The following is a 21908-nucleotide window of genomic DNA, read 5'->3' as shown; positions in this document are numbered from 1 at the left end:
AGGGTTCAGGATACTAACCTGAGTACTAGAATGCAGGCTGTCACCAGGGTTCAGGGTTCAGGGTTAAAGATACTAGCCTGAGTACTAGAATGCAGGCTGCCACCAGGGTTCAGGGTTCAGGGTACTAACCTGAGTACTAGAATGCAGGCTGCCACCAGGGTTCAGGGTTCAGGATACTAACCTGAGTACTAGAATGCAGGCTGCCACCTTGGTTCAGGGTTTAGGGTACTAACCTGAGTACTAGAATGCAGGATGCCACCAGGGTTCAGGGTTCAGGATACTAACCTGAGTACTAGAACGCAGGCTGCCACCAGGGTTCATGGTTCAGGATACTAACCTGAGTACTAGAATGCAGGCTGCCACCTGGGTTCACGGTTTAGGGTACTAACCCGAGTACTAGAATGCAGGCTGCCACCAGGGTTCAGGGTTCAGGATACTAACCTGAGTACTAGAATGCAGGCTGCCACCAGGGTTCAGGATACTAACCTGAGTACTAGAATGCAGGCTGCCACCAGGGTTCAGGGTTCAGGGTACTAACCTGAGTACTAGAATGCAGGCTGCCACCAGGGTTCAGGATTCAGGATACTAACCTGAGTACTAGAATGCAGGCTGCCACCAGGGTTCAGGGTTCAGGACACTAACCTGAGTACTAGAATGCAGGCTGCCACCAGTGTTCAGGGTTCAGGGTTCAGGATACTTACCTGAGTAATAGAATGCAGGCTGCCACCAGGGTTCAGGGTTCTGGATACTAACCTGAGTACTAGAATGCAGGCTGCCACCAGGGTTCAGGGTTCAGGATACTAACCTGAGTACTAGAATGCAGGCTGCCACCGGGGTTTAGGGTTCAGGGTACTAACCTGAGTACTAGAATGCAGGCTGCCACCAGTGTTCAGGGTTCAGGGTTCAGGGTTCAGGATACTAACCTGAGTACCAGAACGCAGGCTGCCACCAGGGTACAGGGTTCAGGATACTAACCTGAGTACTAGAATGCAGGCTGCCACCAGGGTTCAGGGTTCAGGGTACTAACCTGAGTACTAGAATGCAGGCTGCCACCAGGGTTCAGGGTTCAGGATACTAACCTGAGTACTAGAACGCATGCTGCCACCAGGGTTCAGGGTTCAGGATATTAACCTGAGTACTAGAATGCAGGCTGTCACCAGGGTTCAGGGTTCAGGATACTAACCTGAGTACTAGAATGCAGGCTTCCACCAGGGTTCAGGGTTCAGGATACTAACCTGAGTACTAGAATGCAGGCTGCCACCAGGGTTCAGGGTTCAGGATATTAACCTGAGTACTAGAATGCAGGCTGCCACCAGGGTTCAGGATACTAACCTGAGTACTAGAATGCAGGCTGCCACCAGGGTTCCGGGTTCAGGATACTAACCTGAGTACTAGAACGCAGGCTGCCACCAGGGTTCAGGGTTCAGGGTACTAACCTGAGTACTAGAATGCAGGCTGCCACCAGGGTTCAGGGTTCAGGATACTAACCTGAGTACTAGAATGCAGGCTGCCACCAGGCTTCAGGGTTCAGGATACTAACCTGAGTACTAGAATGCAGGCTGCCACCAGGGTTCAGGATACTAACCTGAGTACTAGAATGCAGGCTGCCACCAGGGTTCAGGGTTCAGGGTTCAGGGTACTAACCTGAGTACTAGAACGCAGGCTGCCACCAGGGTGTTGGGTTTAGGGTATAGGGTTTAGGGTATAGGGTTTAGGGTATAGGGTATAGGGTTTAGGGTTTAGGGTACTAACCTGAGTACCAGAACGCATGCTGCCACCAGGGTGTTGGGTTTAGGGTATAGGGTTTAGGGTATAGGGTTTAGGGTATAGTGTGTAGGGTTCAGGGTGTAGGGTTTAGGGTGTAGGGTTCAGGGTGTAGGGTTTAGGGTGTAGGGTTTAGGGTACTAACCTGAGTACCAGAACGCATGCTGCCACCAGGGTGTAGGGTTTAGGGTATAGGGTTTAGGGTGTAGGGTTTAGGGTGTAGGGTTTAGGGTGTAGGGTTTAGGGTGTAGGGTTCAGGGTGTAGGGTTTAGGGTGTAGGGTTTAGGGTACTAACCTGAGTACCAGAACGCATGCTGCCACCAGGGTGTAGGGTTTAGGGTATAGGGTTTAGGGTTTAGGGTTCAGGGTGTAGGGTTTAGGGTGTAGGGTTTAGGGTGTAGGGTTTAGGGTGTAGGGTTCAGGGTGTAGGGTTTAGGGTACTAACCTGAGTACTAGAACGCATGCTGCCACCAGGGTGTAGGGTTTAGGGTTTAGGGTTTAGGGTATAGGGTTTAGGGTTTAGGGTTCAGGGTGTAGGGTTTAGGGTGTAGGGTTTAGGGTGTAGGGTTTAGGGTGTAGGGTTCAGGGTGTAGGGTTTAGGGTACTAACCTGAGTACTAGAACGCATGCTGCCACCAGGGTGTAGGCCAGTAGAGTTCCTATAGACATCAGATCGACCAGGTCCTTCAGGTCAAACAGAAAGGCCATGATAGCTGAGGGAGAGAGAGACAGGCCATGATAGCTGGGGGAGAGATAGACAGGCCATGATAGCTGGGGGAGAGACAGACAGGCCATGATAGCTGGGGGAGAGACAGACAGGCCATGATAGCTGAGGGAGAGAAAGACAGGCCATGATAGCTGGGGGAGAGACAGAAAGGCCATGATAGCTGGGGGAGAGACAGACAGGCCATGATAGCTGGGGGAGAGACAGAAAGGTCATGATAGCTGGGGGAGAGACAGACAGGCCATGATAGCTGGGGTGAGAAAGGCCATGATAGCTGGGGGAGAGACAGACAGGCCATGATAGCTGGGGGAGAGACAGAAAGGCCATGATAGCTGAGGTTAGAGACAGACAGGCCATGATAGCTGGGGGGAGAGATAGACAGGCCATGATAGCTGGGGGAGAGACAGACAGGCCATGATAGCTGGAGGAGAGATAGACAGGCCATGATAGCTGGGGGAGAGACAGACAGGCCATGATAGCTGGAGGAGAGATAGACAGGCCATGATAGCTGGGGGAGAGACAGAAAGGCCAAATGTTTGATCCACTCATTAATGTAAATTATAATTCATTCTTTCCTCTCTCTACTCTCTCTCTCCTCGCCCTTCTGCCTCTCCTCTTCTCCCTTCTCTCTACTCTTTCCCTCCTCTCTTCTTCTCTCTCTCCTCTCTCTCCTTTGTACTTTATCTCCTCTCTCACCTCTCTCCTCTTTACTTTCCCTCTTCTCTACTCTCTCACCTCTCTCCTCTCTCCCCACTCTCCTCGCTTAGCGAGACTATATTATTCAATGAATTCATATTATTCAATTATTGCACCCACACTGCTCGCGCGCCAACGAGCGTCTGCGTTGCCAAGGGATAAAATAGAAGTCAGTTCTATTTCTGACGCAGATCGCGCTGCAAGTCCTGCCTCTTCCATCTCCTCATTGGTCTATAGAAGCAGGTACCCACGTGCCATCTGCTCATTGGTTATACCCACGTGGGTGACTGAAAGACGAACGAGGTCAGTGGCGGTAATGCACCTAATTTATGAAAGTTGCCAATCGCAATATAAAGTCAAGAGAAGAAAAAGCCTGGAAGGAGGAGAGATGACTAGAAACGATTTGGTTGACCGTTACTGTGTGGATTAATTGGCGGAGTAGAGGACCTTGTGCATTTCAGGTAAAATAACAACTCAATGTTTATATCCCAGGACAAATTAGCTAGCAACAGCAAGCTATCTAAATAGGACAAAAATTTGCTAGCAAGTGCAAGCTAGCTAGCTAAATTGCCATAAATGTTTAATGCTATTCAACCTGTCCCCAAATTAATGTAATTGGTTCACAGTTTGTTTTGATATTTTAAGCTGCGTGTCGTGATCGCGTTTGGTGTTTGGGTACAAAATACATTTATGCACGATGACGCAAGATGGCGCAAGATGGCGCAAGATGGCGCACGCGCAGCCGGTTTGGGTTCCGTGTAACTCCTCTATCTCCTATATCTCATCTAACTTCTCTCTCACCTCTATCTCCTCTGTCTCCCCTGTCTCCTCTCTCACCTCTCTCAATCTCCTCAATCTCCTCTCTCTCTCATCTCTCTCCTCTCACCCCTCTCTCTGTCTACTCGCTCTCTTTTCCCTACTCTCTCTCCTCTCCTCTCCTGCCTCTCCCTCTTTCTACTCTCTCTTTTCTCCCTACTCTCTCTCCTCTCCTCTCCTGCCTCTCCCACTTTCTACACTCTCTCCTCGCTTCCTCTCTCTCCTCTCCCTACTCTTTCTTCTCTCTCTCCTTTCTCTCCTAACTCCTCTCTCTACTCTCTCTCTCTCCTCTCCCTACTCTCTCTCCTCTCTCTCCTCTCCCTACTCTTTCTACTCTCTCTCTCCACTATTTTCATTCTTATACTTGACAATAGTTGTCAGATAAGTAAATATCACTGGGCTGAGACTTTTGAAAGAGTGACTACATTACTACGAAATGATGATGTGTGGTTCAAACACAGTACCGAAAGCAAACAGAACTGCTTGGCCATGTCATCCACAGAGCTGGGTCCAATCTGACGTACTGTACTGTAGGTCCTCAGGTGACTAACTGGGTCACAGCACTCTGAACACCAGGTTTATTTATTATGTATTTATTAACTTTAACCTCTTCAAGGAGATGACAGCTAGGTAATCACAGCTCACAGCTAGGTAAACACAGCTAGGTAATCACAGCTAGGTAATCACAGCTAGGTAAACACAGCTAGGTAAACACAGCTAGGTAAACACAGCTAGGTAAACACAGCTAGGTAATCACAGCTAGGTAAACACAGCTAGGTAATCACAGCTAGGAAATCACAGCTAGATAATCACAGCTAGGTAATCACAGCTAGGTAATCACAGCTAGGTAATCACAGCTCACAGCTAGGTAATCACAGCTAGGAAATCACAGCTAGGAAATCACAGCTCACAGCTAGGTAAACACAGGTAGGTAATCACAGCTAGGTAATCACAGCTCACAGCTAGGTAATCACAGCTAGGTAATCACAGCTAGGTAAACACAGCTAGGTAATCACAGCTCACAGCTAGGTAATCACAGCTAGGTAATCACAGCTAGGTAAACACAGCTAGGTAAACACAGCTAGGTAATCACAGCTAGGTAATCACAGCTAGGTAATCACAGCTAGGTAATCACAGCTCACAGCTAGGTAAACACAGCTAGGTAAACACAGCTATGTAATCACAGCTAGGTAAACACAGCTAGGTAAACACAGCTAGGTAATCACAGCTAGGTAATCACAGCTAGGTAATCACAGCTAGGTAATCACAGCTCACAGCTAGGTAATCAGAGCTAGGTAAACACAGCTAGGTAAACACAGCTAGGTAATCACAGCTCACAGCTAGGTAAACACAGCTAGGTAAACACAGCTAGGTAAACACAGCTATGTAATCACAGCTAGGTAAACACAGCTAGGTAATCACAGCTAGGTAATCACAGCTAGGTAATCACAGCTAGGTAATCACAGCTAGGTAATCACAGCTCACAGCTAGGTAAACACAGCTAGGTAAACACAGCTAGGTAATCACAGCTCACAGCTAGGTAATCACAGCTAGGTAATCACAGCTAGGTAATCACAGCTCACAGCTAGGTAAACACAGCTAGGTAAACACAGCTAGGTAATCACAGCTAGGTAAACACAGCTCACAGCTAGGTAAACACAGCTAGGTAATCACAGCTCACAGCTAGGTAATCACAGCTAGGTAATCACAGCTAGGTAATCACAGCTAGGTAATCACAGCTAGGTAAACACAGCTAGGTAAACACAGCTAGGTAATCACAGCTAGGTAAACACAGCTAGGTAAACACAGCTAGGTAAACACAGCTAGGTAATCACAGCTAGGTAATCACAGCTAGGTAAACACAGCTAGGTAATCACAGCTCACAGCTAGGTAATCACAGCTAGGTAATCACAGCTAGGTAAACACAGCTAGGTAATCACAGCTCACAGCTAGGTAATCACAGCTAGGTAATCACAGCTAGGTAAACACAGCTAGGTAAACACAGCTAGGTAATCACAGCTAGGTAATCACAGCTAGGTAATCACAGCTAGGTAATCACAGCTCACAGCTAGGTAAACACAGCTAGGTAAACACAGCTATGTAATCACAGCTAGGTAAACACAGCTAGGTAAACACAGCTAGGTAATCACAGCTAGGTAATCACAGCTAGGTAATCACAGCTAGGTAATCACAGCTCACAGCTAGGTAATCAGAGCTAGGTAAACACAGCTAGGTAAACACAGCTAGGTAATCACAGCTCACAGCTAGGTAAACACAGCTAGGTAAACACAGCTAGGTAAACACAGCTATGTAATCACAGCTAGGTAAACACAGCTAGGTAATCACAGCTAGGTAATCACAGCTAGGTAATCACAGCTAGGTAATCACAGCTAGGTAATCACAGCTCACAGCTAGGTAAACACAGCTAGGTAAACACAGCTAGGTAATCACAGCTCACAGCTAGGTAATCACAGCTAGGTAATCACAGCTAGGTAATCACAGCTCACAGCTAGGTAAACACAGCTAGGTAAACACAGCTAGGTAATCACAGCTAGGTAAACACAGCTCACAGCTAGGTAAACACAGCTAGGTAATCACAGCTCACAGCTAGGTAATCACAGCTAGGTAATCACAGCTAGGTAAACAAACCCATGCAGCTCCTCGCTCTACCACTGTCCCCCCACCTTTAACTTCTGACCTCTTACCCCTGACGCTGCTTACCAGACATGACTCCAGCGGCTATGGTGGACATGATGGATGTCTTCCCTAACCTCTAACCCCTAACCCCTGACGCTGCTTACCAGACATGACTCCAGCGGCTATGGTGGACATGATGGATGTCTTCCCTAACCTCTAACCCCTAACCCCTGACGCTGCTTACCAGACATGACTCCAGCGGCTATGGTGGACATGATGGATGTCTTCCCTAACCTCTAACCCCTAACCCCTGACGCTGCTTACCAGACATGACTCCAGCAGCTATGGTGGACATGATGGATGTCTTCCCTAACCTCTAACCCATAACCCCTGACGCTGCTTACCAGACATGACTCCAGCGGCTATGGTGGACATGATGGATGTCTTCCCTAACCTCTAACCCATAACCCCTGACGCTGCTTACCAGACATGACTCCAGCGGCCATGGTGGACATGATGGGTGTCTTCCTCTCACTGATGCGGGCCAAGAAGGAGAAGAGGAGGCCGTCGCGAGACATGGCAAATATTATACGAGGGAGAGGGAACATCGAGCCCAGGAGACTGGAGGGAGGAAGGGAGGGAGGGAGGGAGAGGAAAGGGATGAGAAGAGAGGGAGATTGGGGTAGAATGGTAGGTTTACGAGGGGTGAGGGTGAAGTGGGGGAACAGGGGAGAAGAATTTGATAGAGAAGGGGTGAGGGGAGAGAGATTTGGTAGAGGATAGGATGGAAGGGGTGAGGGGAGAGAGATTTGGTAGAGGAGGGGTGAGGGGAGAGAGATTTGGTAGAGGAGAGGGTGAAGTGACATTCAGGGGAGGAAGAGGTTGAAGGCTTGAAAGAAGAAGGGTCAGACTAGTATAGAGCAGGAAGAAACAAGGAGTCAAACATCAAAATCCAGTAATCCTGTAATGTAGCTCCCTGTAATGTAGCTGTAATGTAGCTCCCTGTAATGTAGCTCCCTGTAATGTAGCTCCCTGTAATGTAGCTGTAATGTAGCTCCCTGTAATGTAGCTCCCTGTAATGTAGCACCCTGTAATGTAGCTGTAATGTAGCTCCCTGTAATGTAGCTCCCTGTAATGTAGCACCCTGTAATGTAGCTCCCTGTAATGTAGCTCCCTGTAATGTAGCTGTAATGTAACACCCTGTAATGTAGCTCCCTGTAATGTATCACCCTGTAATGTAGCTCCCTGTAATGTAGCTCCCTGTAATGTAGCTCCCTGTAATGTAGCTGTAATGTAGCTGTAATGTAGCTCCCTGTAATGTAGCTGTAATGTAGCTCCCTGTAATGTAGCTCCCTGTAATGTAGCTCCCTGTAATGTAGCTCCCTGTAATGTAGCTCCCTGTAATGTAGCTGTAATGTAGCTGTAATGTAGCTCCCTGTAATGTAGCACCCTGTAATGTAGCTGTAATGTAGCTCCCTGTAATGTAGCTCCCTGTAATGTAGCACCCTGTAATGTAGCTGTAATGTAGCTCCCTGTAATGTAGCTCCCTGTAATGTAGCTCCCTGTAATGTAGCTGTAATGTAGCTGTAATGTAGCTCCCTGTAATGTAGCACCCTGTAATGTAGCTGTAATGTAGCTGTAATGTAGCACCCTGTAATGTAGCACCCTGTAATGTAGGACCCTGTAATGTAGCTGTAATGTAGCTCCCTGTAATGTAGCTCCCTGTAATGTAGCACCCTGTAATGTAGCTGTAATGTAGCACCTTGTAATGTAGCTCCCTGTAATGTAGCACCCTGTAATGTAGCTGTAATGTAGCTCCCTGTAATGTAGCTGTAATGTAGCTCCCTGTAATGTAGCTGTAATGTAGCTCCCTGTAATGTAGCTGTAATGTAGCTCCCTGTAATGTAGCTGTAATGTAGCTCCCTGTAATGTAGCTGTAATGTAGCTCCCTTTAATGTAGCACCCTGTAATGTAGCACCCTGTAATGTAGCTGTAATGTAGCTCCCTGTAATGTAGCACCCTGTAATGTAGCTGTAATGTAGCTGTAATGTAGCACCCTGCAATGTAGCTGTAATGTAGCTGTAATGTAGCACCCTGTAATGTAGGACCCTGTAATGTAGCTGTAATGTAGCTCCCTGTAATGTAGCTGTAATGTAGCTCCCTGTAATGTAGCACCCTGTAATGTAGCTCCCTGTAATGTAGCTCCCTGTAATGTAGCTCCCTGTAATGTAGCTGTAATGTAGCTCCCTGTAATGTAGCACCCTGTAATGTAGCTCCCTGTAATGTAGCTGTAATGTAGCTCCCTGTAATGTAGCTGTAATGTAGCTCCCTGTAATGTAGCACCCTGTAATGTAGCACCCTGTAATGTAGCTGTAATGTAGCTCCCTGTAATGTAGCTCCCTGTAATGTAGCACCCTGTAATGTAGCACCCTGTAATGTAGCTCCCTGTAATGTAGCTGTAATGTAGCTCCCTGTAATGTAGCACCCTGTAATGTAGCTCCCTGTAATGTAGCACCCTGTAATGTAGCTGTAATGTAGCTCCCTGTAATGTAGCTGTAATGTAGCTCCCTGTAATGTAGCTCCCTGTAATGTAGCTACCTGTAATGTAGCTCCTGCAATGTAGCTCCCTGTAATGTAGCTCCCTGTAATGTAGCTCCCTGTAATGTAGCTGTAATGTAGCTGTAATGTAGCACCCTGTAATGTAGCACCCTGTAATGTAGCACCCTGTAATGTAGCTGTAATGTAGCTCCCTGTAATGTAGCTGTAATGTAGCTCCTGTAATGTAGCTTCCTGTAATGTAGCTGTAATGTAGCTGTAATGTAGCTCCTGTAATGTAGCTCCCTGTAATGTAGCTCCCTGTAATGTAGCTCCCTGTAATGTAGCTGTAATGTAGCTCCCTGTAATGTAGCTCCTGCAATGTAGCTCCTGCAATGTAGCTCCCTGTAATGTAGCTCCCTGTAATGTAGCTCCCTGTAATGTAGCTGTAATGTAGCTGTAATGTAGCACCCTGTAATGTAGCACCCTGTAATGTAGCACCCTGTAATGTAGCTGTAATGTAGCTCCTGTAATGTAGCTGTAATGTAGCTCCTGTAATGTAGCTTCCTGTAATGTAGCTGTAATGTAGCTGTAATGTAGCTCCTGTAATGTAGCTCCCTGTAATGTAGCTGTAATGTAGCTCCCTGTAATGTAGCTCCCTGTAATGTAGCTCCCTGTAATGTAGCTGTAATGTAGCACCCTGTAATGTAGCTGTAATGTAGCTCCCTGTAATGTAGCTCCCTGTAATGTAGCTCCCTGTAATGTAGCTCCCTGTAATGTAGCTCCCTGTAATGTAGCTGTAATGTAGCTCCCTGTAATGTAGCTCATTAACCTCTTGTGTCTAGTCTGGGTACCAGTTTGTTTCAGCATATCATGATCTTGGCTTCCATTATGGTTGTCCCTTTTACAGTTAGCCTGGCAACCAGTCTGTTAGAGACAACCTTGTTGTTAGTGACAACCTTGTTGATAGCGACAACCCTGTTGTTAGCGACCACCTTGTTGTTAGCGACCACCTTGTTGTTAGCGACAACCATGCTGTTAGCAATAACCATGTTGGGTTACTTGACAAATCTTTAAAAATACTTTTCAGTGTTTGGGAGACCAAGGCACAGCGTGTTGAGTGCTCATCGTTTACTTTTAATGAAAAGCACTTAAAGAAAAAAACAAACAGCCAAACAGTTCTGTCAGGTAATCTAACACACTAAACAGAAAACAACTACCCACAAAACCCAAAGAAAAACAGGCTGCCTAAGTATGGCTTCCAATCAGAGACAACGAAAGACACCTGCCTCTGATTGGAAACCATACTCGGCCAAACATGGAAAACAAAACATAGAAATAGAAAACTAGAACAAATTCCCCTAGAACCAAAAAAACCCCAAAACACACAAAACAACCCCCCCTGCCACGCCCTGACCATTCTACTATGGCAAATGAGCCTTTTCACTGGTCAGGACGTGACAGTGTTTGCTTTAGTCTAGATTACAAGATTGGTGTGGTTTGCAGTTTTAGGACATTTCTATTGGTTTATTAAACTTGGACTGAACCGGCATAGATAACGTCTTTGAAATATATTTTTTTGTATTTAAAACCCATGTCTGTATTGACCTGTTTGTGTTAATTGTGTCTCACCTGCCATGAACCCAGAGGTGAGGGTGGGGATTAGGGGTATTTTGGTGCTAGGGCTGATCTCTGCCATGAACCCAGAGGTGAGGTTGGGGATTGGGGGGTATTTTGGTGGGAAGGTTAATCTCTGCCATGAACCCAGAGGTGAGGGTGGTGTCATGACGTTGCCCTCTTTGGGTACAGCGAGCACTATTCCCCCTCCCTCTGCACCACCCCCCTCTCTCTGTCTCTCCTACACACAGGCTGCTGCGACCTCAGGTCGTAAATTCCTGGAGGAGAATCCTGCCTCATGGCCAGACAGTATATAGAGAGAGTGAGTTTTCATAGAGAGAACAAAGGAATTTCTTCCACCTCACAGAACTGGAGGTCCGAACAATATTTATGTTCTGGAGAATGTATAAAAGATCAGTGAAGAATCCAGCTACGAACTGGTCCGTTTGGTACAATTTTGTGAAACTCATGAGAGACAATACCGCCACATTACCACAATCCTGTTTATACAACAGTCTCAGTTATGAGGCTTACATCTAATTGTTGTACAAAATGAATGAGTAAAGATGAAACTATTTGTGAAATGATGTGGTGCTATGTAATGATGTTAATGTGAGAGAATTGTATTTCTGTTTAAAGTTTCACTAAGTCATTGGCACGCCCCCCAGGGGCACAGACAGGACCTGGCGTAATGAGACAGGCCCTTTTCTATGTTCCGAATAAAACCCCCACTTGGGTTTTCCGACACCAGACCGAGCTTACCTCAATTACGAGAGGGCTAAGGGTTGAGACGAGACCAGTACCTCTTATCACAGAGGGAAATAAGGCTTGAGTAGATTGCTGAATCTTTTAACCATCCCACGTGGTTAAACTCTTAGACTATCGATACCGACAGAATAAGAACAAGTCTTTGATATTAATTACTAGTCTGCAGCTAGGAATTCGGTATCATTGAACGCGAAGACCGACAACCGCCGAAACATCCATTCTATAACGACATGAATGAATGTCACTCTGAACTATCCATTCTAACCACGACAGAGAGAGAGAGGGCGGACAAACTCTCCAACAGAAACTAACTTTCCAACAGAGATCCGGACGACACTCTAAGCGTAAATATATATATTGATTGCAATTATTCCCGAATGAGTGAGCGTTCATGTGCAAAGGTTTAGCATTGCAATTGTTATAATTAGCAACTCTGTAGCGTCTCCTCAGCTGACCCCCACTCCCCTTTTGTCTAACAAGCCGCCATGCCGGTTTAGCCCACTAGGGCACATTCCTCTATCATTTGTTTGTGTGATGCATTTCTGTGAATACTTAGTTAGTAAATCAATGATTTTAAGACAATTGATGTATGGATAACTCATAGTGAAGACTGGGTTCGTGCAGATAACCAATAATTTACGACGTTTGGAATGAGACTGACGTGAGGTAAAGAATAATTCATTAATCAGAAGACTAATTGATCAGATATTAAAATATCTGAAAGTTATATTAGGAAAATTATAAATTTGTAATCTGAATATTTTCCTTCGTGCCCCGACTTCCTAGTTAATTACAGTTACATTATTAAGTCGTTTAATCACGTAATAATAATAATTACAGAGAATTTTTGATAAAGATTAATCTTCAGTTTAATGATGCCAAAGACACTGACTGATCTCTGCGAAGTACAGCAGGCCATCATCAGCCATGGCCCAGATCACACGAGGCATAGGGAACATAGCTCCCAACAGGCTGCACACACACAGACACACACAGACACAGGATGGACGAACACACAGATGCGTGCATGCACACACACACACACACAGATGGACAGACGGACACATACAGACAGAAAACAGGCCAGTCACCTTGCAGTTAATCACAGAGTAGCTAACACATTCAATTGATTACAAATAGTAGATAAATGTACATATTTTCGTAATTGTTTTAGGCTTATGTTTTTTTGGAAGATTTGAGTAGATTTGTTTTATGATGTTGATCCATTGCAAGTGATTGGAAGTCAATGGATGTCATTTTTGGAAAGACAGTATCATTTGAACATTTAGGTTTGATTTTACTTTTGTTTCCAAAGGGGTGTGATTTTCCCTCACTTACGACGTATGAGCAGGGTGCTGAGATTTGACTGAAGGCTGGGGCATCCAATCACAGGACTGAAAGTGTTAGCTGGCGGGGGGGTTACGATAGTGAGGAAGGGTTTAGTGAGAGGATTTACCATTTTAAATAGTTAATATTCCTTCATGCAAAAACACAGGGTTAGAGGCTAAATCCCAAACGGCATCATATTCCCTATATAGTGCACTACTTTAGACAAGACCCCTATGGACCCTGGTCCAATGTAGTGCACTGTTTTAGACAAGACCCCTATGGACCCTAGTCCAATGTAGTGCACTACTTTTGACCAGACCCCTATGGACCCTGGTCCAATGTAGTGCACTGCTTAAACAAGACCCCTATGGACCCTGGTCCAATGTAGTGCACTATAATGGGAATAGGATGCCATGTGGGACAAACCCATAATCATCAAACAGGCAATTCAGAGAGAGAGAGATCACGGTTCAAATAAAACACATTTCATCTTGGAATATCAGGAGACGCTGATCAACTAGACAGCCATTCTATCACAGACACGGAATAGAACTACACCCTTAGAAAAAAAAAGGTGCCTTCTAGAACCTAAAAAGGTTCTTTGCCTGTCCCCATAGAAGAACCCTTTGAAGAACCCTTGAGGGTTCCAGGTAGAACCCTTTTGGTTCCATGTAGAGCCGTTTTGGCTTCTATGTATAATCCTTTTCACAGAGCATTCTACTTGGAAGCCAAAATAGTCTTACCTGGAACCAACAAGGGGTGTCCTATGGGGACAGCAGAAAACCCTTTTGAAACACTTTTTTTCCTAACGTCTGGGAATCAAATTAGACGTTTCCAAATTTACTACAGCTCAATGCCTTTTAGAAACGTTAACGGGCAGGTTGAATAATAATACATTTAATATGTAACGCATTTTTCAATAATTTAACATTTTTTAATAGTTAAAATAGGAAGTAAGAGTGTGTAGCTTAGTCATACTGAAGCTATGAGGCCCGAGGAGGACCTGAGCCCTAGGAGCATGCCTCAGGACTACCTGGCATGATGACTCCTTGCTGTCCCCAGTCCACCTGGCCGTGCTGCTGCTCCAGTTTCAACTCAACTCTTCTGCCTGCGGCTATGGAACCCTGTCCTGTTCACTGGACGTGCTACCTGTCCCAGACCTGCTGTTTTCAACTCTCTAGAGACAGCAGGAGCGGTAGAGATACTCTGAATGATCGGCTATGAAAAGCCAACTGACATTTACTCCTGAGGTGCTGACCTGTTGCACCCTCGACAACCACTGTGATTATTATTATCTGACCCTGCTGGTCATCTATGAACATTTGAACATCTTGGCCATGTGCTGTTATAATCTCCACCCGGCACAGCCAGAAGAGGACTGGCCACCCCTCATAGCCTGGTTCCTCTATAGGTTTCTTCCTAGGTTTTGGCCTTTCTAGGGAGTTTTTCCTAGCCACCGTGCTTCTACACCTGCATTGCTTGCTGTTTGTGGTTTTAGGCTGGGTTTCTGTACAGCACCTTGCGATATCAAGAAGGGCTTTATACATACATTTGATTGATTTGCTATACCACGGCTGTCAGCCAATCAGCGTTCAGGGCTCGAACCACCCAGTTTATAATGAACATGATATATCTGATAGATTTATGGGACAATATGACCAGTCAGATCTCTTTCTACTGATATTAATAGACTGCAGGGGAATCAAATACCACCATGGTTAAATATATACTCACTAAGAGACACACACACACACACACCTGGTGGTGTGAGCTAAACTCACTGATCACATCAGCAAGGTGTGTGTGTGTACATACAGGTTAGTTTGTCTAGGTGAGGCTAGGTGTGGCTAGGTGAGGCTAGCTGAGGCTAGGTGTGGCTAGGTGAGGCTAGGTGAGGCTAGGTGAGGCTAGGTGAGGCTAGGTGTGGCTAGGTGAGGCTAGGTGAGGCTAGGTGAAGGTAAGTGAGGCTAGGTGTGGCTAGGTGTGGCTAGGTGAGGCTAGGTGAGGCTAGGTGTGGGTAGGTGAGGGTAGGTGAGGCTAGGTGTGGCTAGGTAAGGCTAGGTGTGTCTAGGTGTGTCTCGGTGAGGCTAGGTGAGGCTAGGTGAGGCTAGGTGTGTCTAGGTGAGGCTAGGTGTGTCTAGGTGAGGCTAGGTGTGTCTAGGTGAGGCTAGGTGTGTCTCGGTGTGTCTAGGTGTGTCTCGGTGTGTCTAGGTGAGTCTAGGTGTGTCTAGGTGTGTCTAGGTGAGGCTAGGTGTGGCTAGGTGAGGCTAGGTGAGGCTAGGTGAGGCTAGGTGTGTCTAGGTGAGGCTAGGTGTGGCTAGGTGTGTCTAGGTGAGGCTAGGTGAGGCTAGGTGTGTCTAGGTGAGGCTAGGTGTGGCTAGGTGTGGCTAGGTGAGGCTAGGTGAGGCTAGGTGAGGCTAGGTGAGGCTAGGTGAGTCTAGGTGAGTCTAGGTGAGGCTAGGTGAGGCTAGGTGTGGCTAGGTGTGGCTAGGTGAGGCTAGGTGTGGCTAGGTGTGGCTAGGTGAGGCTAGGTGTGGCTAGGTGTGGCTAGGTGAGGCTAGGTGAGGCTAGGTGTGGCTAGGTGAGGGTAGGTGAGGCTAGGTAAGGCTAGGTAAGGCTAGGTGTGTCTAGGTGAGTCTAGGTGTGCCTCGGTGAGGCTAGGTGTGTCTAGGTGAGGCTAGGTGTGTCTCGGTGTGTCTAGGTGTGTCTCGGTGTGTCTAGGTGAGGCTAGGTGTGTCTAGGTGTGGCTAGGTGAGGCTAGGTGTGGCTAGGTGAGGCTAGGTGAGGCTAGGTGTGTCTAGGTGAGGCTAGGTGTGTCTAGGTGAGGCTAGGTGTGTCTAGGTGAGGCTAGGTGAGGCTAGGTGTGGCTAGGTGTGTCTAGGTGAGGCTAGGTGAGGCTAGGTGTGTCTAGGTGTGGCTAGGTGTGGCTAGGTGAGGCTAGGTGAGGCTAGGTGAGGCTAGGTGAGGCTAGGTGAGGCTAGGCGAGGCTAGGTGAGGCTAGGTGAGGCTAGGTGTGGCTAGGAGAGTCTAGGCGTGTCTAGGTGAGGCTAGGTGAGGCTGGGTGTGGCTAGGTGAGGCTAGGTGTGGCTAGGCGAGTCTAGGCGTGTCTAGGCGAGGCTAGGCGAGGCTAGGTGTGTCTCGGTGAGGCTAGGTGTGGCTAGGTGAGGGTAGGTAAGGCTAGGTGTGTCTAGGTGAGTCTAGGTGTGTCTCGGTGAGGCTAGGTGTGTCTAGGTGAGGCTAGGTGTGTCTCGGTGTGTCTAGGTGAGGCTAGGTGTGTCTAGGTGTGGCTAGGTGTGTCTAGGTGTGGCTAGGTGAGGCTAGGTGTGGCTAGGTGTGGCTAGGTGAGGCTAGGTGTGTCTAGGTGAGGCTAGGTGTGTCTAGGTGAGGCTAGGTGTGTCTAGGTGAGGCTAGGTGAGGCTAGGTGTGGCTAGGTGTGGCTAGGTGAGGCTAGGTGAGGCTAGGTGAGGCTAGGTGAGGCTAGGTGTGGCTAGGTGTGGCTAGGTGAGGCTAGGTGTGGCTAGGTGAGGCTAGGTGAGGCTAGGCAAGGCTAGGTGAGGCTAGGTGTAGCTAGGAGAGTCTAGGCGTGTCTAGGTGAGGCTAGGTGAGGCTAGGTGAGGCTGGGTGAGGCTAGGTGAAGCTAGGTGTGGCTAGGTGAGGCTAGGTGTGGCTAGGCGAGGCTAGGTGTGGCTAGGCAAGTCTAGGCGTGTCTAGGCGAGGCTAGGTGAGGCTAGGCGAGTCTAGGCGTGTCTAGGCGAGGCTAGGTGTGTGTGTAATCACCTTCTATACATAGATGTACAGTACGTGTACTAACCTGGTGGACAGAGCACACAGTGACCCTACAGCCACAGCGTAAGTGGCTCCCTCCCAGCCTACATATTTAAAGGCTGCAGGCAGAGGACTGTTGTTGTCTAGGAGGTAGTAGGGCATCATCATGGTGAGCGCAGCAGACACTCCGAAGTAGGCCACGAAACAGATGAGGAGAGACGACACGATGCCTATGGGGATGGCCTTCTGAGGGTTCCTCACCTCCTCACCTGGGGGCAGAGGGGTTATAGAGGTCAGGGACAAGAGGTCAGAGGTTCCTCTAGATCTACACCAACCTATTTCAAAGTGAAAGAAAGTTATTGTTCTAAATTAATGAAGACGTCTTCGTTGCGTAGGTCTTCACACCCCAGAATTAATACTTGGTGGAAGAACCTTGGGCAGCCGTAATAGCTGTCAATCATTTTGAATAATATAAATAAAAATAAATATGTAGATATTTTTTGTTGTTATTTTTACCCCCTTTTTTTCTCCCCAATTTTCGTGATTACGATCTTGTCTCATCGCTGCAACTCCCCAACGGGCTCGGGAGAGGCGTATGTCCAAATCGTACTTCTTAACACCCACCTGCTTAACCAGGAAGCCTGCTGCACCAATGTGTAAAGAGGAAGCACCGTTCAACTGACGACCGAAGTCAGCCTGCACGTGCCCGGCCAACCCAAAGAGTCGCTAGAGCGCAATGAGCCAAATAAAGCCCCTCTGGCCAAACCCTCCCCTAACCCGGACGATGCTGGGCCAATTGTGCACCGCCCTATGGGACTCCTGGTCACGGCCGGTAATGACACAGCTTGGGATTGAACCCCAGGTTGTAGTGTTGAATAATATTCTACCGACACAACAGAGCCTTCGGAAAGTATTCAAACCTATTGACTTTTTCCACGTTTTGTTACATTACAGCCTTATTCTAACTGATTTTTTTTAATCCTTAACAATCTACTCACAATACCCCATAATAACAAAGCGAAACCAGTTTGGAGAATTCTTTTGCACCACATTTGTTAAAAATAAAAAACAGATACCTTATTTACATAAGTATTCAGACCCTTGGCTATGAGACTTGAAATTCAGCTCAGGTGCATCCTGGTTTCATTGATCATTCATGAGATGTTTCTACGACTTTCGATTTCAAGATGGCGTAGCAGTCAGACGTCTGTTTTTGTCTTGTCCCGTCCCGTGTATATATCGTTTTCTTCATATTTATTTCGTATATATTTTAAATCTACGGACTGAATATACTCTCCTGCAACCCACCTCACCCAATGTGGTACGGATCTGCTATTTTTATACTTTAGAACAGGAAACCCCATCAGAAGCTAGCCAGCTAACTAGCTACTAGCTGGTAGTCAGTTAGCCATTGCTAGCGGTCATCACCATTATCTCTGACATCAGCCAGCCTTAACCCGGTCTATTCCTGCCGGTCTGCACAGCGCGATACCAACCCAGAGCATATCTGACAGCTTTTTCTCTACCACATCTCCGGATTCCTACTGCAAGCTCTGAACCTTTACACCGGATCATTGCAGCTAGCTAGCTGATATCCGAGTGGCTACTCCTGGCTAATGTGTCTATCCTGAAGCAAGCACCAGTTAGCCTGGAGCTAGCCTCGAGCTAGGCCCATCTCCCGGCTAGCCGAAGAGGTCCATAAGCCAAATCTTGGGCTACAATACCTCTATTGCAAATTGGCCTGGACCTACTGCTGACACGGAGCCACGCCGATCCATCACCACTGGTCTGCCGACGTAACCATCCGAGGTGGTCTCAACAGGCTCTTCCATTGCGACGTCGCCGGATGCCCATCTGCTAGCCCCGGCCAGCTAGCTGTCTGAATCGCTGTGTCTCCAGCTCGCCTAGCGTTGAGCGACTACGTAATTGGCTCCCTGACTCATCTAGTGCTACTCATTGGACCCTATGATCACTCGGCTATACATGCCTCTCCCTAATGTCAATATTCCTTGTCTATTGCTGTTTTGGTTAGTGATTTGTTGTCTTATTTCACTGTAGAGCCTCCAGCCCTGCCCAATATGCCTTAGCTAGCCCTTATGTTCCACCCCTCACACATGCGGTGACATCACCTGGCTTAAATGCCTAGGTTTACCTCCACTGTACTCATAGTCTACCATACCCATGTCTGTACATTATGACTTGAATCTATTCTTCCGTGGCCAGAAATCTGCTCCTTTTATTCACTGTTCTGAGCGCACTAGAAGACGACCAGTTCTTATAGCTTTTAGCCGTACTCTGCCAACCCGGATGTCCTAGTCGTGTCTGAATCCTGGCTTAGGAAGGCCACCAAAAACCCTGAAATTTCCATCCCTAACTATAACATTTTCCAACAAGATAGAACTGCCAAAGGGGGCAGAGTTGCAATCTACTGCAGAGATAGCCTGCAGTGTTCTGTCATACTATCCAGGTCTGTGCCCAAACAATTCGAGCTTCAAATTTAAAAATCCACCTTTCCAGAAACAAGTCTCTCACCACTGCCACTTGTTATAGCCCCCAGCTGTGCCCTGGACACCAAATGTGAATTGATTGCCCCCCATCTATCTTCAGAGCTCATGCTGCCAGGTGACCTAAACTGTTACATGCTTAACACCCTGGCCGTCCTACAATCTAAGCTAGATGCCCTCAATCTCACACAAATTATCAAGGAACCTACCAGGTACAACCCTAAATCCGTAACCAACCCTCTTAAACATCATCCTGACCAACTTGCCCTCTAAATACACCTCTGCTGTCTTCAACCAGGATCTCAGCAATCACTGCCTCATTGCCTGCATCCGTAATGGGTCAGCGGTCAAACGACCTCCAATCATCACTGTCAAACGCTCCCTAAAACACTTCAGCGAGCAGGCCTTTCTAATCGACCTGGCCCAGGTATCCTGGAAGTATCTTGACCTCATCCCGCCAGTAGAGGATGCCTGGTTGCTCTTTAAAAGTGCTTTCGTCTCCATCTTAAATAAGCCACATTCAAAAAATGTAGAACCAGGAACAGATATAGCCCTTTGTTCACCCCAGACTTGACTGCCCTTGACCAGCACAAAAACATCCTGTGGCGTACTGCATTAGCATCAACTAGCCCCCACGACATGCAACTTTTCAAGGAAGTCAGGAACCAATATACACAGGCAGTTAGGAAAGCAAAAGCTAGCTTTTTCAAACAGAAATTTGCATCCTGGAGCACTAATTCCCAAAAAGTTTGGGACACTGTAAAGTCCATGGAGAATAAGAGCACCTTCTCCCAGCTGCCCAGTGCACTGAGGCTAGGAAACACTATCACCATATCACCTCATTTTTCTTTGGCTTTCCACCTGGCTACCACAGCCAATAGCTCAGCACCCCCAGCAGCAACTTGCCCAAGCGCCCCCCTGCTTCTCCTTCACCCAAATCCAGACAGCTGATGTTCTGAAAGAGCTGCAAATCTGGACCCCTACAAATCAGCCGGGCTAGACAATCTGGACCCTCTCTTTCTAAAATTATCCGCCGAAAATGTTGCAATCCCTATTACTAGCCTGTTCAACCTCTCTTTCATATCATCTGAGATCCCTAAAGATTGGAAAGCTGCCGCGGTCATCCCCCTCATTCAAAGGGGGTGACACTCTAGACCCAAACTGTTATAGACCTATATCCATCCTGCCCTGTCTTTTTAAAATCTTCAAAAGCCAAGTTAAACAGATCACCGTCCATTTCGAATCCCACCGTACCTTCTCCACTATGCAATCTGGTTTCAGACCTGGTCATGGGTGCACCTCAGCCAGCCTCAAGGTCCTAAACAATATCATTACCACCATCGATAAAATACAGTACTGTGCAGCCGTCTTCATCAACCTGGCCAAGGCTTTCGACTCTGTCAATCACCGCATTCTTATCGGCAGACTCAACAGCCTTGGCTTCTCAAATGATTGCCTCACCTGGTTTACCAACTACTTCTCTGATAGAGTTCAGTGTGTCAAATCGGAGCGCCTGTTGTCCGAGCCTCTGGCAGTCTCTATGGGGGTGCCACAGGGTCCAATTCTCGGGCCGACTCTTTTCTCTGTATATGTCAATGATGTCGCTTTTGCTACTGGTGATTCTCTGATCCAGCTCTATGTAGACGACACCATTCTGTAAACATCTAGCCCTTCTTTGGACTCTGTGTTAACAAACCTCCAAACGATGCCATAAAATGGATGAATGGGAATTTTTTTTCCAAATACAGGTGTGCCAAGATTGTAGCATCATACCTAAGAAGACTCAAGGTGCTTCAACAAAGTGCTGAGTAAAGGGTCTGAACACTCTGAATAGTGAATATAAATTCTAAAAACATGTACTTCCTTTGTCATTATGGGGTATTGTGTGTAGATTGATGAAGAAAATAAACAATAATAATTTTTGGAATAACGCTGTAACGTAACAAAATGTGGAAAAAGTCAAAGGGGTCTGAATATTTTCCGTATCCACTGTACACAGGTAAAACAGCCTGGTTCAACTGATTTAGAAGCAGTGGGAATGTGTAGTGACTGTCTGATTGGACAGCAGCTTAGCCCATGACCTCTGACCCCCTTATCCACACCGACAGTACCGCAGTGGAGAAGGTGGAAAGCTTCATGTTCCTCGGCGTACACATCACTTACATTCTTAAATGTTCTACCCTTACAGACAGTGTGGTGCAACGGCGAATCTACAACCTCAGGTAGCTGAAGAAATTTGGCTTGGCATCATGTTATAGGTTATGCTGGAAAGTTTGTTAGGATCGACACAAATATGAAAGGAGCATAGCTCAGTAAAAAGTTATAGGAAAACCAGCTTCAACCTTCCTAGTCCTTAATGATTACAAGGATACCCATAACATGATGACTTTACAATGTGGAGATATGTGGTACTCCGTAATGTGTTGTGTTGGATTTGCCCTAAACATATCACTTTGTATTCAGGAAATAAAGTTTATTTCTTTGCCCCTTTTTTTTGTTGCAGTATTACCTTAGTGCCTTGTTGCAAACAGGATGCATGTTTTGGAATATTTGTATTCTGTACAGGCTTCCTTCTTTTCACTCTGTCATTTAGGTTAGTATTGTGGAGTAACTACAATGTTGTTGATCCATCCTCAGTTTTCTCCTATCACAGCCGTTAAACTCTGTAACTATTTTAAAGTCACCATTGGCCTCATGGTGAAATCCCTGAGCGGTTTCCTTCCTCTCCGGCAACTGAGTTAGGAATGACTCCCG

At 46.8% G+C, this 21908-nt stretch overlaps 1 protein-coding gene across 1 annotated transcript in view; it reads right to left on the bottom strand.

Annotated features, from left to right (window-relative positions):
• The window catches only part of LOC106604047 (high affinity cationic amino acid transporter 1), a 69640-nt gene that overhangs the window by 15435 nt on the left and 32297 nt on the right, over positions 1-21908 (bottom strand). Inside the window, exons 7-9 of the mRNA XM_045717481.1 lie at positions 16697-16919; positions 7121-7257; positions 2374-2476 (exon numbers count right to left, since the gene is read on the bottom strand). Coding sequence (XP_045573437.1) covers positions 2374-2476; positions 7121-7257; positions 16697-16919 — 463 coding nt within the window. The remainder of the gene's footprint in view (positions 1-2373; positions 2477-7120; positions 7258-16696; positions 16920-21908) is intronic.

This window comes from Salmo salar, chromosome ssa04 (genome assembly GCF_905237065.1).
Source record: "Salmo salar chromosome ssa04, Ssal_v3.1, whole genome shotgun sequence".
NCBI classification, from domain to species: domain Eukaryota; kingdom Metazoa; phylum Chordata; class Actinopteri; order Salmoniformes; family Salmonidae; genus Salmo; species Salmo salar.
The sequence above is the reverse complement of the archived record's forward strand: the minus strand, read 5'-3'. Positions and strand labels throughout refer to the sequence as shown.